This window comes from Phalaenopsis equestris, unplaced genomic scaffold (genome assembly GCF_001263595.1).
Source record: "Phalaenopsis equestris unplaced genomic scaffold, ASM126359v1 Scaffold235604, whole genome shotgun sequence".
NCBI classification, from domain to species: Eukaryota; Viridiplantae; Streptophyta; class Magnoliopsida; order Asparagales; family Orchidaceae; genus Phalaenopsis; species Phalaenopsis equestris.
The window spans coordinates 389,121-405,113 of NW_018253466.1; the positions used below are offsets into that span (position 1 = coordinate 389,121).

Here is a 15,993-nt window from a genome sequence, read left to right on the forward strand (position 1 = left end):
TTTGTTAAACATTTATTTTATGTCACGAATCGTGTCACTCGCTCGCTCAAAATCAAGAATATAGTATCTGGTGTCTGGATAGGACTTGAGGTAACTCCTTAACATTGGATATACAACATTTACCAAATAATACTTCCCTGTTATGAAAGACAATATTAATTAAAAATAATAAATGTAATTAATGAGAGGTTTAAGTCAGATGAACAAACCTGGAGGTGGGTGAGAGAAACACTTAACAAAATAAGTTTGTATTTATTACCTCCAATCTTTCAACTCACCATTTATCTGGAGCATCGATAGTTCGTTTAACGGGATCTCAACCCAATCCGGTAGGTCCATGTTTAAGCTCCTTCTATATTTTCCATTCCTTCTTTGATTGGTCTCATTTGTTTTTGAGTTTAAGCCTGTCGTAATATCTTTCAGTCAATTCTTTGATCCTCTTAGCAATATTTTGCCAACCTTATTAAAATACGTGCTTGGCCTGTTCCTTAGTTCAATTTCTTTAATACATAGATTACAGAAAATATTTGTTATTTCGTTATCTCACATTGCGAACAGAACCTCTTCAGTCGCCTTAGACATTTTAAAAATATAGGGAACAAAAGAAAATAAGTATTTTCTAAATGTGTAAAAAAAAGCCCAAACTCATCCAGATCAATTCCACAACTTATAAAGTAATCCTATGCAATTTCAAGAAACGACAAATTATAAATAAACACCGACAACCAACATAATTTTCTCAACATTGCAATTTACAAATAAAAAAAAAATAAACGAGAGGTTTATGTGGTTCGGCCAATGAACTACATCCACGGAAGGCAAGCTACGAAAGTTTTATTAAGCAAATCTGTAAGATTACATAGCTACATACAACATGCTCTCAACTAAACAAGCTCCATACATAGCACTAAAAATTCCTCCATACTCTCACTAATAACAGGAACCGAAAACAGATTCATCTGGTACTCAAACTTGCAACAATCACAACTGCAGAATATCGAATGCAACCCGACAAACAAATAAACTCCAACATCTCTGTTTAGCTAAACTGCAAACTGCAATTTCTTCAATAATCAAGCTGTGCTTTATAAGTACTAACAAAAACATAACTTAAAAAATATGCCTTTCAGATGATTGAAGCAAATAAACCCCAACATCTGTTCCAGATGATTGAAGAAAACACAAGCCTACAACAAGAGAAATGAAAAAGCCTCCATATATGAGCTCTTTTATAGATGTTTTTCATCCTTGAAATGATCAAGGAACATAGCTGGCAAATATAAACTCCAACAACACTTTTGTATAGCTGTTTTTCTCGAATCAGTTAAAGGAACATGTCTGGCTTATATGCAATTCAAAGACTTGTGCTATTATATGCAACAATGCCAAAGTAACATTAACAAATTTCACCGCATTCTAACAATGCCAAACTTTCAGATGCTCTCAATCCGCAACAAACAAGTACTTAGTGAGTTCCTTAAACAGACAAAATGAGGATGACAATAACTACTACATCCCATAGAAAGGATGTCAACCCTCATTACATACCTAACGTCTAATTTTTTTTTTTAAAACCCCATTATACCAAACAAATCTTTCATATGACAACAGAGGCAACGATTACAGGGAGCCTGCAAAATTTCAGACGAAGGATCCCAGTAATACGAAGGATAAAAAATTTCAGACGAACGATCACGGGGAGCCTGCCCAACTACATCCCATAAATCATTTGATCCCAACAAACAACAATAACTACTACATCCCATAAATCATTTGATCCCAGTAATATGAAGGATCCCAGTAACACAAAGGATAAAAAAATTCTGCCCAGTAATAGTATTGCCCAACACATCCCGGTAATAGCGTTGCCCAACGCATCCCAGTAATAACATTTCCCAACTCACCATAATTCATGCAATCCCAGACAACGACACAAATAACATTTCTCTACAGGGAAGAGGAGATACCTACGCAAAATTCAAACAACTTTCGATCCACCAATCTAATGCAGACGGGAAATGGGAGAGCAGAGGGGTGCATGGGATTGAAGGGTTCGGACACAGACGGGATCGAGGAGCAGAGACGAGATCAGGGGACTCTAATCGCAGATCTAGGGCAACGACGGTGAGACGGGATCAAAGGGGGCGAGACGGGATCAAAGGGCTGCCGAGGAATAATCTATCCCTAAACGCGGAACACAAGGTAATAGGACCGGCGAATGATTCCGTGAAAAATAACATAAACCCTTACGCGCGTATTTTTACCGCAGGCGCGAACGCGTTTTTCAAACACCACCCCGGCGTTCCGAAAACGCCGAAAGTATGTTTAAGCTGCGCCAAACGGACCCTAAGTTAAGTTTTGCTGAAATGAGAATGATTAGGTGGATGAGTGGCTTAACACTTAGAGACAAAATGTGAAACAAATCTATCCCTTAAAGGGTTGGTGTAGCTCTAATGGTAGACAATATTAAAGAAAGTCATCTTAGATGATTTGGTCACATAAAACATCGGTCATCTAATGATCCGGTTAGGAGAGTAAATGTTTTAAATTCGACTTATGTTAAAAAAGTAGACTTGGGCCTCAAAAGACTGGGCATATTGTATGAAAAAATTATCTTAATTTTTTAGAATTAAATGAAAATATGACAATCAGAAGAGCACAATGGATAAAAAAGGATTTATGTAGCTAATCCCACTTAGTGGGATAAAGGCTTGTTGTTGTAATGTCTTAGTTAACTTTTGAACGCTAATGAACCTTCTTAACCAAAGCAATTGCTAAATGTTATAATCCTCCATAATTTTTTGTTAAAATTTGTTTTTTTTTAAAATTTTTAAGAATGCTTTTTGATTGTTCCTGTGTTTATGATGCACAATCAGCCTACACTCTATGTATTGCAGCTTTATAAACAAGCATAATTGGTTTAGCACTTGTGGTATCATGTTTATATACACCAATACTGACGCGGCTTAATGTCAGTTCTGCTGCTGCATCTTCTCATGTTGCACCCATAAATACTGGAAGCACAGATTGGTTAGGTAGTAGTGTACAAGGCTCCAAAGGAGGTTCACTGTCATCGGCTGCTGCACACGTCCCTTGGACTTCCTTGAGCAACAATTTTGGTAATTCTGCACCTGGATCTCCTGAAATATTATGTAGACCATGGGAAAGGGGGGATTTACTACGAAGGCTTGCTACATTTGAGCCTTCAAATTGGTTTGCAAAACCCAAGGTTTGCATCGAACTTTTTTCTATTTAACATGCAATTGTGTACATAAGTCACAATGTATTTGGTTTATGTTATCATGTAAATAAATTTGTAAAAAGCTTATGAAATTTTTTTTGTAAAAAGCGTAATTCAGATTTTTGTTTTTTGCTTTATGTTGTTTTTCTTGTTTAATCATTCTACTACATCTGAAGGATTGAGTTTGTACTTTCATGGCCTCGAATTATTTTGGCTTTTTTTTTTGTTAGAAGTAAAGTGAAGGAAATGAAATGAATTCCTTATAATTTTGGAGTTGAGAATGAATCTGTAGCCATTAGTTTGAGCTTTTCGTATTTTATTTTTCATTACGCTTTCATAGCCTTAATTGTTAATTCAAAGATGAGCTTGACTTACTATAAACTTTTCACGCTAAGATGTGCAACCTAAGTATTTTTGTTTTCCGTTTTGCTTTCCTAATGCTATTTTGTCATAGGATGCTGCTGCTAGGTCAAACTCTAAGATTCTGTTACAAACAGAGAAGAACTCCACCCTCCATCCATCCAGTTGATAGGCTTGCCCAATTGCGCTAAACGCTCTACCAAGCTGGTCTTCAGTTTTGTCATTTGATTGATTATGCTATGATTCAAGAACAGTAGTATTATTGAGAGCGCTGTTTTAAGGAGTAATGCTATTAAATTTCCCTTGGATGCACTAACTTCCTCCAGCTTTCAGGTTCAATTAGTTGCCTAGTTACCAACTTAAATAACATATCCTAGCAAATTCTGACTTTGTTTCCTTTCAGCTCTATAAATTTTCAAAACTTATAGTGGACGTAAGCTATGTTTTTTTTTTAACATAACATATCTATGCTCTTGTATAGATGCTTGAAAGCATAATGGGCTTTTGCATTTTATATAATTTTTGGATTATTGCCTAACAAAATACCTGCTACAAGTCTTACATTTGGGTTCATATGTAGTGTATATCTGGAGGTGATCTAGGCAAGCCACCCCAGATCTGATTGATATAATGCATTTGCATTAATTTGTACCAAAATTTCACTTTATGTTGTCCGCTTGCATCTCTGTGAACGATCAAGCAGTTATGCTATGCAAATCAACCCAAGGAATCAGGGTGATGTCAGGGTAGATTGTGGGGAGATTAGATGATATTTAAGTCATGATTGATATAAAATCGGTCAAATTCTGGTTCGCCTGACAATCTTGTAAGCACCCAAAAATGTTGATTGGTTTGCATTATAATTTGGCTTGATCCATACTCTCGAGTCCTCTCACATTTCAACTCGGTTGTGCCACCCCAGGAAGAAATTAGCCCATCAACTTGAAATTGTCTCATTGATAGTGCATCCATTACCAATACGGGCTGTAGAAGTTGTGTTTGGTTTCCATGCTTACTCGAGGCATTTATTTTTGGTTTATAACAACTCAACTTGAACCCAGGGAACAAACTTCAGTTGGCTCCTGCATATCAACAAATATAACTGACATAATGCAACAGTTCATGAATATAATTTATGCACATTACAACAATTATGAATATAGTCCTATGATCACTTTTTTGATTAAATTATGTCCATGGTTATTATCTTTTGGTGCTGCGGGCTCCGAAAATTCACGACCGGTCCCCATGATAACTCTGCATTTATTTTTATTTTGGAGAGAGCTTTGGAGGTTCGAATTTTCAGAAGGCAAATTGGATTGTAGAAAAGATATTACCCAGAGATTTCACCCTCATTTAGCGAAGATTTTTTGATATGGGGTTCGAGGTTTCCTGTAGGCACATGTCCCAATGGTTAATTACCTCTCCCGTTGTCGGGAGAGCACTTTTGATAAAGGCTTGTCACTAATAATTGAAAATATATAATATAATAACATAAGTATTAGGATTTAAATTGTAGAATTAACCACTCTAAGCTTGAAGCGAATGGTGTGGGAATTGAGACGAAACCCGATCAAGATTTCATGGTTCCGTCATCTTTGGTCGTTGTAGTCTCTGATCTACTTAGTCACAGGAGGTGGTCGACCCAAATTGACAGAATGATTCTTATCAGCAGTCATGAGTTGCGTCGTCCAAGAAATCATTGTAGATCTGGGTTGAATGTTTGTTTAAGTAGACAAATTCAAGTTAATCATGACTAATGAAAGACTTTGTGTCAATCAATTGTACTCTTATGATTCACAACTTGAAGGGAAAAACTGTTGGGAACAGACGGGCTACGATCGTGACCATAATATAAGTGTCATTTGGTGACAACCACTCGGTTAGACAACTCTTCGTAACTACTATTTTGTGGTGTCATTTGGTGGTAAAACTACGCGGGCAAAGTACTCAGACCACCTCCTTACTGCATGCAATTACTTTGATTGTGAATATATCAATACATTTGATATGACATTCACTCTTTGTGAGCTGAAGTCAATTAGAAAGTTGTCACTCTCGACAAAACTGTTGTGGAGAGTTGATGAAATTTGCTTTTAACTTTTCGTGATTGAATTTTGACTTTATTTTTAATTAATAATTGGAAAATTTTGATTTAAGATATTGACCCTTCAAGTTGAAATCTTCATTCAAAAAATCCATCATCTCGGATTTGAACACTTAAAGCTTTTATATTTAAAGGGGGAAATTTAGTTTTGTCAATTTAAGCTTTTCAAAGCATAAGTCCTGTCGACTCCTGTCCTTATACGTAAGAGGATCAAGATTAGGTGATTTGGACTTATAAATTCCTATTTTAGGATTTGGACATTTATTAGGGTTTACTAGATTTGTCAACTTCAGTTCTTGTGAGGACGAGGATTAGACTAATGGGGTGAGATTTATAATCATTTCCTATAGTCAAGACAATCTGATTAGTCCGTGCAACATTCTCGAATCTCATATTTGAACATTTTATACGTGGTTGGAGCACATGCTGGATTTTATATTTATGTATTTGAGCTAATTTAGCTGGAGCATTTAGTGCCTTAATGTATTTTAAGCTTTATAAAATACTATCTTCTATTCGCTAGCAAACACGTTGCAAATCTGGTGACGAAATAAAAAAAATTGATTGTTTGTTTTAGCATTTAAAAATAGCATTTATGTCTAAAATTTATCCTAATTAATGATATTTAATATTTAAGTTAAGCCTAGCCCCCAATTTGTAGAATTTGATATTTAATTTAAGTTCAGCCTTCCAATTTAGGACATTTCATATTTAATTTAATTTGATAGCCCCCTAAGCTTTGATCCAATCAAACTTATCCCCAATTTATGTTTTCAAATAGACCACACAAAGATTCATTTACATCAATATGTATATTTTATTTAATCATCTTCAAATTTGAACGAATTTGAAGCTAAGGAGAAGTCTATATATATTAATTGACGAGTCATTCAATTTTCCATTATTCTTATGCAAGTCTCAAGTGCATTTAATGTATCCCCTTGAAATGACTTCAACTATAGTTTAAGTATTATTTTGTATTTTGTAATATACTTTTTCTTTAAATTTTATGACACGTTTAAAGTCCAAAGAGTTCATATTTTATATTATTTACGAGTCCAATATTATCATAATTTTTGGCAGCCTCACGGCATCAATCGCCTATTTGGGGGCACGGGAGAATACTAACCTTCCCAACAATTATAAAAAATGAGCTGGTCAGTCTCGTGAGACACTGCGGCCGGGGAGCAAAGGTATAAATTTAACTCATGATCTTAAAAGACGCAACAGGGCATCAATGTACCTGCATAAAAAAATATTTTCCTTGTGGTACTTTGCTTTCCCCGAACGGTACTCACTTTCCCACGAACGGGTACTCACTTTCCCACGAACGGATGTTTAAAAGCCCAAAATTTAAAAAGTCTTCCAAATGAGTTCGTGTCTTTCCCCGAACGATACTTAATTTCTCCACAAACGGGTACTCGTGCTTCTTCGAGCGGATATTTCAAAAATGTCCCCACATTGTCCCAAAATATACCTTTTGAGCTCTGACCTCGATGATGGTGACGATGATCTTAAGTGGCAAGTGGTTTGACAGCCAAGCATTTTTCCTTCTCTCTATAAACCTATTTACTTTTAGACTAAGATCTGTAGGCCTGTCTAAATCAAATCTTTCAGGTACGGAGACTTTTGCTCCTTCCCAGATCATATCTCCAGTTTGATGAGTAAATGCACAAGTCTTTGATGGATTGTGTACATTGTGCTCCCATACTCAACGAACACAACACTGATGACAATGGATTTGTCTCCCACAGCAAACTTGTTAGTCTTTGCTGCAGAGCTTTCCGGAGCTATGACGTCAATGTAAGTAGATCCATCCCTTCCCTTCATAAACCTCAACCCATAAGGCTTCTCAATCTCAACCTCGTATTTCTCATATTTCTCTTCTTCCCTCCTCACGCCTCTCCGACTTTGATGGTTCAAATTATGTCGCTGGTCAAGAAACTCTAAGCACAAAAGCAACACAATTAATTGAATGTTATTTTCCCATGGCCATGGCTTTGGGATCGAAAAGGGCTGAGAACTAGGCATGGAATAAAAATGGGTCTTTATATCCTGCGCTTCGATCTTGGAAGAGGAGACAAACTGAGAAGATATTTCGTGAATGTGCCAAGCAAAACGGCAAGAAGAATATATAGAATGAAAAATTTCTGCTTTGGTTTTGGCTCCGGCTCAACTCAGGCAAACACGAGTGAAGACTTCGATACAGGGAGAAGAAGGTGAAGACTTAAGTGTCGAGCTATCCCGTCGTTGTCTTTCCCGGGCACAGGAGAAAGACGAAGTTCTTTGTTCCCCACGATCTTGTCGTTGCTTCTTCGGCTAGCCCTGCTCGCGATTGTTTCAAGGAATGAAGGTCTCTGTATGCTGCGATTCAACGGTTGTTTTCCTGGTTTCTCTAATTGAGATGAGAAATAGGGGAAAGGGAGGAGGGTGATTAGTGAAGCTGGACTTCCAGAACTGCCTCAAGGAGTTACCTCGTGGGGAACGAAAACTAGGAATTCCATATTAATCATTGGGAAAAGCTATGGTGCGGGATTAGTTAGGGTTATAATTTAAGTAATTTTTTTCTCTTTTTTATTTTATTTTAACCCTCAACAGGTGCAAAATGAAATTCTGTTGCTGTTGAAAAGGCCCGAAGTATTCCTAATCAAATTGACTCCCAGAATCTTCAATTGGCACCTGTAAATATGCACAAATATTGCCGGCATAAAACAAATATGCTTATTATATGAAGATATTATTACTGACTAGGCTTTAGTTAAACTTATTTCTGTTATATTTGTCTTGAGCGCAAGATGAAGTTTTTTTTTTGTGGGTTGGAAATACTTCGAAGTAATGTCCGTAGCTGAGAATCAAGCCAGAAAACTGACAATTCCTTGAAATTAATCTTGTTTCTGTTTTTGTTATAGATGAGCGTCTAATTAAAATTTATTTTGTCTGTCAGCTAACCAAATGCTCAAGTTCTTTTGTGTTTGTGTTGCTTGGTTTATTGTTTGATTTATAGGTTTCTGTAGCTTTCATAATGGTGAACTGGATCACTTCGAAGCAGGATTTCTTCTATTGCGAATTTGTTTATCTGCTTATGCAGTTATTCTTCTGCCAGTGGTTTCTATACTGTTATTGCAATTTTTAATTAAATTTAATAGCACGACGTCCAGTAACTACTATGTATCTGGAGTGTTGATAAAGAGAATGCACATGAACGGAGGTGTTTTCTTATACAAAATGATTGATATTTTCCAGTTTTATGTTTATTCCATTTCTTGCTTTACGTACTCCAGGGGTTGCCTTTATGTTAATTCTCTTATAGTTAAAAGACAAATCCTATTTCTAACTACGACTTTGAATTCTCAACTATCCTTTACTGATGAGTGGGAACCGTTTTTCTTTCAGCTTCTTTTCATTACATGTTTTTCTGTTTATTTGTATCACATATGATACACAAACTACCAATAATGATATAAGAGTTTATGATGAATATCTAATTCTTCATTTACATGTCACACAAAATGACACGGTAGTTTTCCCCAAAAAATTGGCGCGTGGAATTTTTACCCCTGCTCTCATTCGGCGGGAATTTTGCCCCCTTTCTGTTTTTATTTTCCGCCCATCCCTCTTCTATTTATATGTGATTTTATGCTTTAGGGTTTAGCTTATGTTATTTTCTGATTTTAGTTTGTAAGGACACTGCTGACATTCTGTTTTCCCGTCGAGGGCTGTATCCGACGGTTAGGTTGGTGCTCCGACTGTTTCCCTCTCCCGAGGTGGTGAATGTATATTCCTTCCTTTGCTGGCATCCTCCCTCCACGACTCATTGCCTTCTTCCTACACAGCACTTGCTGTGGCCATTGCTCCCCTGCATCATTTCCAACCTGCCCGTACTACTCCTTATTTCCCGACCATCCCTCCTCTATTTATCTGTGTTTTTATGCTTTAAGGTTTAGCTTATGTTATTTTCTGATTTTAGTTTGTGAGGACACCACCGGTGTCCTGTTTTCCTCTCGAGGGCTGTATCCGACAGTTTGGGTGGTGTTTTGACCGTATCCCTCTCCCAAGGTGGTGAATGTATCTTCCTTCCATTGCTCGCATCCTCCCTCCACAGCTCGTTGCCTTCTTTCTACGCAACACTTGCTGCGGCCACTGCTCCCCTACATCCCTTCTAGCCTGCTCGTACTACTCCCTATTCCCGCCTATCCCACAACTGTTGTTCTTCCTATGTCCGCTTAAGTGGTTGGAGTCCCCTCTCCTATGACCTTGTTGCAATCCCTCTCTCGTAACCTTGATGCCGTTCCTCCTTTCCCATAACATTGTCGTGCTTTCCTCCTTTCTTGAAACCTGTCTGTCCTCTTCCATAGCCTTCTCGTATTTTCCATCCTCTCCGTGATCATCTTGCTACAACTGCCATCCTAGTTGCACAGACCCCTCCTCATAGGCCTTGCTTCTCTATCCTTCACAACACCCTTGCCTATTAACCTTCCTGCCAAAACCATCAATTAGCCAACATCACAATCAATTCACCCTCCCTGCTGTCCAGCCTCAGCACCACCTCCGCATCCCATGCCCTAGTTGTGTTATTGTTGTTATTTTCCTATTTCAAGTGTCGTGTCTGTAACTTTTTTTTTTAATTCCAGAAATAATATTTCTTTTTTTATTTTTTTTCATTTGATTTGGGTTAAATCCGGTATCATTTTGTATCAGCGCTAGCTCGACCCTAGTCATATCCTAGGATTTCCTAGCATCCCCTCGTACCCAAGCCACCCCTATCAAAATTTTTTCCTTCCGATTTCCAATTTCCGATTTCCAAATCTCCAACAAGAATTTAACCTTACCCTAATTAACTCCTTGCTGATTTTCAAAATCAGAAATACGAAATTAAGTTTTCACACCGTTAATGAGTCTTCTAGACCCTCTTTCACGTCCCAATCTTAAACCCTAGCCATGCACCACCAGCAAGATATATGCCCGAGCCTTCCTAAGAGGAGATACAAAGAGAGATTCAGGGACTTCAACAGTGGATTATGGGCATGAAAGATGATATCCTATAGGAGGCTTCCCTCGACTGTGATCCGAAAGGTCGAAGGGGGAACAAGAAGATATGAAGATGAAGCGGGAAACCCAACGACAGTTACTCTCAGCTTACTACCATAGAAAGTTGTAGACTCTAGCTTCTGAAGTGGAGAGACCTTAGCATTAAGCGACCCCCCTGATTACTATCCAACGAAATCAATCTGCAAGTCTGTCAAAACCAGAAAGATCGAAGGGGGAACAAGAAGATATGAAGATGAAGCGGGAAATACTACGCCAGTTGCTCTCAACTTACTACCTTAAAAAGTTGTAGACTCTAGCTTCCGAAGTGGAGAGATCGTAGCATCAAGCAACCCCCCTGATTGCTATCCAACGAAAACAATTTGCAAGTTTGTCAAAACCATAAAATCTTGAAAGGGCCACGAATTTGGATATGGTGAAGCAGAATGCAGAACTGTAGGAGTGATCTACTTCACCGAGCAGGGTGTCATCGAAAAGTTGGGTAAAGATACTGCAGTCACTTAAGATGGTGATGACATAAATGAGGAGAACCCGCTTCCAATTGAGAAGGACAAGATACACTTAGTCCTAGCTGAGCTCGTGGAAGAGACTCCAACCGAATTCATTGTAAGTGGATTCAATTACGAGTTTGAGGAGTCGAAATCAGACATAGGGCCCCCACATACAAGAGCAAGACATGTACTTTAGATCTATGTACGCCTTTTCTAAGTTGTCCCTACTGTGTGAGGTCCAAAATGTCCAAAAAGGAGTCATTATGTCCCATGCCTACAGTTAGTACAGATTTTAGAGTTAGCTCATGTGGGCACCCATCAACAGATTTCCAGACTGGTGGGTTGAACCTCAGAAATGTGCACTAGGAGCCTAAGGGGAATGAAAATTCTTCAATGGAACCCGGGTCTTGTCATTGAAGAAGATGTCTCTCCTACGTGGTCGCTAGTGAGAGTGGCACAACCCGCCACAGATATCATCACAAAATTGAGTTCTCCTCACATACTTGTTACTCAACCACCGCATGTTGGGCATGAGAAGTGGAAGGATGAGATTTTACCACCTCTATATGCAGCTCCCGCTCAAGATCAACCTGTCAGGATGACTACCTATTCTACTAGAAGGTGTTGTGGAATGACAATACTGGCATGATCAGCCTACCAGAAGGCTTGACGCTGTACCATGAGGATTCAGGAGCTTTGAAGAATGAGGTCGAAGCTCCCACAACCCCGGAAGAATGACATAGGGGGTTTTCCTCCAAAGGCTTAACCTAGTTGGCCTGAACCGGTTCAGTTGAGAGAGAGGACTGAACCAGCCCCCCTCTTCTATTTATATTTGTTTTTATGCCATAGAGTTTGTGAGGACAGCTGCCGACGTCCTGTTTTCCCTTCGACGTTTGTATCCCGCTGTTAGGATGGTGCTCCGGCTGTATCACTCTCCCAAGTTGATGAATGTATCTTCCTTTCTTTGCTTGCATACTCTCTCTCCGGCTCACTGTCTTCTTCCTGCGCAGCACTTGCTGTGACCGCTGCTCCCCTGCATCCCTTCCCGCCAGCCCATGCCACTCCCTATTCCCGTTTATCTCACAACTGTTGTTCCTTCCTTTGCCCGCTTAATTGCTGCAGCCCCCTCTCCCATGACCTGGCCGCAGGCCCTCTCCCATAATCTTGATGCCATTCCTCCCCTTCTCCCGTAACCTAGCTGCCCTCTCCCGTAACCTTCCCGTGGTTTCCATCCTCTCCCGTGATCACCTTGCAACTTTCTTCCTAACTGCATAGGCCAACCCCAAACCCCACAAAACCCTTCCCATCCTCTCCCGTGATCACCTTGCTACAACTTTCTTCCTAACTGCATAGGCCAACCCTACACCCCACAAAACCCCCACCCCCCCTCTTACCCTTCCTGCCACCCTTTACTGTCACCCCTTCCCACCACAACCATCAATTAGCCAGCATCACAATCAATCCACCCTCTCTGTTGTCCATCCTCGGTGCCACCTCCGCCACCCATGCCTAGTTGTGTTCATGCTGTTATTTTCCTTTTTCAAGTGTCGTGTCTGTAACAAATTTTTTTTTTATTTCAACAATAATATTTTTATTTTTCGTTTAGTTTGGGTTAAATACAGTATCACGGGATGCAAGATTTATTTTCAGACACTAGCTTCTCTACTATATCTTTTTTTTTTCCCCTATGTAATGCATTTAATCACCATATCTTATCTCTTGTGCTAAAACATGTGCATATTTTATTCATTCTTTTGATTGTAACTATTATAACACAACCTGCAGGGCGCAAGTTCTCTTTCCTGTGCTCGAAGGGGTTGGGTTAACGTTGGCCATGGCAAAATCGAATGTGAAGTATGTGGCTCATGCCTGACATTCACAAAATCAGCCTCGCAGACACATGATGGAGGTTATAATCTTGATTTTGCTTCTTTTTTTTGTTTAGCAGTTTATTATTTCTTCTTTTTAGTGATATATATTGATAGATAGATATGTTAAGATTATAGGAAATGGTAATGCATTTAAAAGTGGCTTGAATTTGTAATGACATGAAATGAAGATTTGGAGAGCCATGCTTGACTAGCTGGAGAATGGTTAGTTTTTCCATGCAAAAGAAATTGATTTAGTTTTCAATTCTTATACTTCTTTTTTTTCAGAGTCGGCTAAGCAAAGCTCACTTTATCAAATTCTACAAATTATGTTGGCCATATATTTTGATAGCCATACATTACTCATCAGACATATAAATGGGCTTGCACACATAGTCAACTGACCCTAATTTTTCAATGCTGATGCCGAAATATGTATTCAGGCACAGAAAAGTAACGAATAGGAGGGAGTTGTTTTAATTGAAATTTGTATGGTATGTAGAAGTTTTAAGTGCTTAGCTCTTTAGATCGTCTTTGTTGCTTAACCTTTCTAAATAATTAAATAAATTTTTATTAATTTTAAGGCTCCATATTGTAAAACTTTACTCGTTTCACCAAAGCAATTATTTTGTTCTTCTTTGAACCAATGTTCCTTTTATTGCAAATCATAGTCATTTTTAAAGATTTATTATGATGCAATATAATTATTAAACAACTGTTTTAAATTTTAGCATATTATGAATATGTTTTTTATCTACTATAAATAACATCGTTCTCTTTCATTTCCAATCGTAGTTTGTTGTAGGGAAGTATTCAAGTTTCTAGTCTATTACTGGAGTGCTAGCACTGTATTAGAGATTATTATATAATGAATTCAGATTTGAAATTTTTTGTAGCCTCTCCTTTGAGAATCTTCCTCTTCAGATTTTTACTTGTTTCTTTCTTTCTAAACTTTTCCTCTGTCCTATTGGGGCACTGTTCTCTATTTTATTTGTCCATTTCTTCTCTTTATCTCATTAGTTCTCTTATATTGGCAAACAAGTTAGTCTATGAAACTAATATTAGGATATGAACTTCAAATATAGGTACTCTTACTAGTAAATTAATGAAATTCGTAAATATTATAGTTTATAGGAAGATAAATATCTTATGCATTCAAGAAGTTAAATGGATTGGATAAAATGCTAAGGAGATTGATTCCTTAGGTTTTAAACTTAGTATTCAGACATAAGTCATATTAGAACTGATATTCATATTAGAACTGATATAGATGTAATTATTGATAAGAGTTTGAAAGATAATGTTGTAAAAATTAATAGTATTTGAGATAGAATTGTAGCTCTAAAGCCTATCGTTGATACAAAGATTTTTAATGTTATAAGTTCTTGTGTTTCCCAAGTAGGTTTTGATATATATTCGAAGAAAAGTTTTGGAATGATTTAGAAAAAATAATACAAAGGATATCTTTTGAAGAAAATTTTTATTAGAGGGCATTTAAATGGACATGTTGGTAGAGTGATAGGAAGTTTTAGAAACATTCGTGGTGGCTATGATTTTGGAGTGACTAATCAAGAAAGTAGAGTCGTTAGATTTTGCCTTAACTTATGATTTTATTATTGCTAATGTTATTTTTAAAAAAAAAGTTGATCATATTATCACTTCTAAGAATAAATCTAATAAAACACAAATTGATTATGTTCTTATGTATAAAATAAATTCTGGAGATTGTCATGATTGTAATGTTATTCAAAATAAAAATTTAAGTAATCAAGATCGATTTATGGTCTACCGCTTCCTATCTTGTCACTTTTAACTTCATCACCTATATATGTATAATTTTGCCACCTTCAACCTCGTCATTGCTAGCTAGACTCTCCACCCAAGTCACCATTGGCCAGATTGTACACTTGAGCTCGTCACCTGCGACTTGCCGCCTCCATTGGAACCGGCGAGCCATCATTTAGGGGAGCTTGGTCAAAGAAGGCAAACCACTCTACAGGCTGCTGGAGGGTACCAGTGAAGGTAGGTTGCTGCTGGAAGGGAACTGGAAGGGGGAAGCAAGGTCGACGACTGACAGGATGGGTTCGAAGTGACAGGCAGTGATTGGAAGGCGTTGGAGATGGCAAGCGGGCTACACGAAGGTAGTTGGTTGCAGGGCCGAAGGGAGGTAGTTACCACCTTGGGTGAGGTACAAGCCAAAGCACCGCTCATTGTCACATACAACGCTTAGGAGGGATAAGGCTTAGAGGCAAATCTCAAACCAAAAATCACCACCAAAAAAACTGACCAGGCCTAAGAGAAAAAACATGCATAAAAAGGGAAAGAAGAGAGACAACAAAGAGAAGATCCTAGGAACGAAAGGAGGTGAAAAATGGAAGAGAGAATCAAGCAACAACTAGGAGTTGCGTGCAATAGGTAGGAGCGGCGGAGGAATTGGGCACGATAGAATATCGAGCAAAGAAGGAAATAGGGCACTAGAGAGGAAGCCTGGCTGAAGTAGAATTGGACCGGTCCAGCCCTTCCTTTTCCGGTCTGGAGGGCTTAACAACCCCGCGTCAAATGTGTTTGAAGAATCAAAAAGAAAAGCATTTACGAATAAAAATAGCTGTTGGTGGAATAATTTAATACAATATAAAAAATAAGAAAGTTTTGGGTCTGTGCTGGATCAATTTTTTTTTAAAAATTTTTGTTTTTGAAAACAAAAAACAAAAAACAAAAAACAAACAAATAAAATATTGTTTGTTTGTCAATTTTTTCATCTGTTTTTTAATTTATTTTCAAACACAAATGGGTTGTTTTTAAAACACAGAAATAGGAAACATGTTTTCTATGTTTTGAAAATAGCCAAAAAAACGTTGAATCCTAAATTTGAGCAAATCC

The 15,993-nt window shown here is 37.9% G+C and overlaps 1 protein-coding gene across 1 annotated transcript in view; it reads left to right on the plus strand.

The window, feature by feature from the left end:
• The window catches only part of LOC110039162, a 53,298-nt gene that overhangs the window by 11,518 nt on the left and 25,787 nt on the right, over window positions 1–15,993 (plus strand). Inside the window, exons 2-3 of the mRNA XM_020744127.1 lie at window positions 2,977–3,229; window positions 13,031–13,154. Of these exons, the coding sequence (XP_020599786.1) occupies window positions 2,977–3,229; window positions 13,031–13,154 (377 nt within the window). The remainder of the gene's footprint in view (window positions 1–2,976; window positions 3,230–13,030; window positions 13,155–15,993) is intronic.